Source organism: Mus caroli, unplaced genomic scaffold (genome assembly GCF_978045245.1).
Source record: "Mus caroli unplaced genomic scaffold, Mus_caroli_1 scaffold_15, whole genome shotgun sequence".
Taxonomy (NCBI): Eukaryota; Metazoa; Chordata; class Mammalia; order Rodentia; family Muridae; genus Mus; species Mus caroli.
The window spans coordinates 71364970-71368282 of NW_028227270.1; the positions used below are offsets into that span (position 1 = coordinate 71364970).

At 45.1% G+C, this 3313-nt stretch overlaps 1 protein-coding gene across 1 annotated transcript; it reads right to left on the minus strand.

Moving 5' to 3' along the window:
* Positions 1-1520: 1520 nt before the first annotated feature.
* Znf484 (zinc finger protein 484) lies at positions 1521-2911 on the minus strand. Its single transcript, XM_021181004.2, is given in 6 exon segments — positions 1521-1679; positions 1681-1765; positions 1768-1962; positions 1965-2570; positions 2573-2635; positions 2638-2911. Coding segments are annotated over 6 exon segments (1281 nt in total). The 5' UTR covers positions 2831-2911; the 3' UTR covers positions 1521-1540.
* Between the last annotated feature and the right edge of the window lie 402 nt (positions 2912-3313).

Below are 3313 nucleotides of genomic sequence, written 5' to 3' on the forward strand. Positions count from 1 at the left end.
ACTCGGGAGGCAGAGGCAGGCGGATTTCTGAGTTCGAGGCCAGCCTGGTCTACAAAGTGAGTTCCAGGACAGCCAGGGCTACACAGAGAAACCCTGTCTCGAAAAAACAAAACAAAAAAAAAAAACTTTTTAGAATTACACATATTTAATGTGACTGTATGTGGGTTTGTGATGCATGTATGTCAAACACCTATGTGAAGGTCAGAGGACAGTGTCACCTGTGGGATTGGCTCTCTCCTTCCACCATGTGCATTCCAGGGATTAAACTCAAATTCTAAGGCCTGGAAACAATCATCCGTAGCTGAGTCATCTTGCCAGCCCATCTTTTTTTCTTACCCCACCCCACCCCACCTCCCAACCCCCGCCGAGACAGGGTTTCTCTGTGTAGCCTTGGCTGTACTAGAATTTGCTCAGTAAGCCAGGCTGGCCTGCCTCTGCCTCTGCCTCCTGAGTGCTGGGATTAAAGACGTGCCACCACTCCCTGGCCCATCATTTTTCTTAATGTGCCCATTTTTCAAAAAGGAATCAGTAAAAAGAAAAATTACAAGTCCATATAAACAAAGGTGAGGTGACGATGCAGAGTCTTATCTAGACCCAACTCCCGGGACTCTACACTACAGCCAGCGTGGACTGCAGCTGGCATCACTGATCAAGTCTAGCACATAGGCTCGACCTCCTGAAACCCACTTCCATAGCATCAGCTAACATCTACTATAAAAGCAGTAAAGATGGTAATGTCCCAAAGGTGAGAGAAAAATGAATCACAGAAATGTTCTTCCTTTCTTCCTGAGTTCACCACCTTCTACCTGGAGAACCAGCGCTCTTCAGGAGCAGTCCATAGAAACCTTTAGAACATTTTAGAAAGTCAGTAGAGAACAGTGGAAAAGTAGCCACTCTTCTTAGGAAATATTGTGAGTCAACGGTGATCCATTTGCTACCTGAGATGCAAAAAACCTCAACATGCCTGAATTTACACAGCTGCTTACACAAGTGAAAAAAGATTCCAAATCATCTTGGATTTTTGTTTTGTTACTGCTGCTTGTTTGTTTGTTTTGTTGAGACAGGGTTCTCTGTGTAATAGTCCTGGCTGTCTGGGGACTCACTTTGTAGACCAGGCTGGCCTTGAACACAAGAAAGTTCCACCTGCCTGTGCCTCCCAAGTGCTGGGATTAAAGGCATGCGCCGCCACCACCACTACCTGGTGCTGCGATTGCTTTTATTTACTTGCCTGAGAGATACAGTCTTGCCATATTGATCAAGTTAGTCTCAAATTCCTGGGTTCAGAGAACTTTCTGCACACCAACATGCCTGGTGCATCTCCACCATCACTTGTGAGCACCTGTCAATCTGAGAGATAAGCCCAGCAGTGATTTGCAGCTTAAACCCTTTCTCTAAAACATCCCCCCAGATGTGTAGTAGGTACATGCTGTATTATCCAGATATTCATAATTTAGCCTAGGTAGATGGTAGCCGGACCTCATTACCTCATGTTTGAATCCCCACACCATCGCTGTGGCGTCAGGCCCTCTCCTCCAGTATCTCATTCCTGAAGTGTATTGAGTTGACTTGAGAGTTCTGGCTTCCAGTTTAAGGCTTCCTAAAAGTTACCACACTTATAAAGTTTCTGTTTAGCATGAATTTTCTGGTGTTTAGTAAGTTTTTTCCCACATTCAGCACATATATGGTTTCTCTCCTGTGTGGATTCTGTGATGTTTCATCAGTGCTGACTTCCTTACAAAGGCTTTCCCACATGAACAGCACTCTGTCTTTCTCCAGAATGGGATTGCTGATGTACGTGGAGGCCCGACTTCTGAGAGAAGGATTTTCCACAGTCACAGCGTGTAAAGGGTTTCTCTCTAGTGTGAATCTTCTAATGTGCCAAAAGATTTGAGCTCTCTGTGAAGGCCTTCCCACACTCGACACATCTATAGGGTTTCTCGCCCATGTGAATCTGTGGGTGTAATGGAGTTGTGACTTCATAGTGAAGGATTTCCCACAATCGCAGCACCTATACAGTTTCTCCCTGGTATGAATGTTCTTATGTATATCAAAATGTGATTTGTGGAAGAATGCCTTCCCACACTCTAGGCTAACATAGGATTTTTCTTCTTTGTGGCTCTTCTGGTGTGTATGCAGTGTTGACTTGTGAATGAACAACGTCTTTCTACATTCACAGCATTCGTGATGTTTCTCACCCATGTGATGCTTCTGATGGGGCCTGAGACCTGTCTTCCAGGTAAAAGCTTTTCCACAGTCACTGCATTTCTAGGGCTTTTCTCCAGTGTGAATCTTTTGGTGTTTAATGAAATAGGGCCTGTCAGCAAAGGCCTGTGCACACTCGGTACATACATAGAATCTCTCCCGGCTATGAATCTTCTGGAGTACAATGAGGTTTGCCTTATGAGAGACCTTTCCACATTCTGAACATATAAAGGGACGCTCTCCTGTTTGACTTCGCTGCTGCACATGAAACTGTGACTTTTTAATAAATGATCTTCCACGCTCAGTACACACAGAGGGTTTCTCTCCAGTATGGGGTCCTTTGTGTGTGAGAAACTGTGATTTCCGGTGAAGGTCTTCCCACAATCAGTACACACAGAGGGTTTCTCTTCAGTTTGGATCTTCTGATGCGTTCTGATTTCCTTCTGAAGATTTTTCCACACTCAGTACATTCGAAAGGTTTCCCCGTCATACAATTTTTAATGTCTATACCGAGATTTGAACCCTCAGACGATTGCTTACATTCATTGTGTTTATGGGGTTTTCCTTCAGAGTACTTCGTCTGGCATCTCAGCAGCTGAGACCTGTGGATGACAGCTCTCACACACATTGGGCACTTAATGGTGACTCACCTTCTGAGTAGCTCGATGCCCTGACTTATGGGAAAAGTCCTTCCCAAGTCTAGTGCACAGACTGGGTTTTCCTCCCGTATAAACACCCTCCGGTGCCACACGATGGGAGTTTAGAGTCAACACGGTCTTCCCTTTGCTGTTCACACGCTGTTTTTCTTCAGCAGGAAGACTCTGGTGTGGAGAGACGGAGTAGCAACTTTTCCATAGTCAGGAAACAGGTGGAGGTTCCTCCTGGTCTTCCTTTCCTCTTGTTGAGTGACAGGACGCATACCACTCTGAGGTTCCCAACACCGACGGCCTTCGCAAATGTCTACTTCTGTGTGGGAATTCGTATTAACAAAAGTATCACCATATTTGATACTCTTCTCATGATTTTCTGTCTTATTTCTGTTGTGATGATGTAAGCTTCCACGAACCTTCAAACTCTTTCTGCAGGAGTCAGAGCGATGGAATCTCTTTCT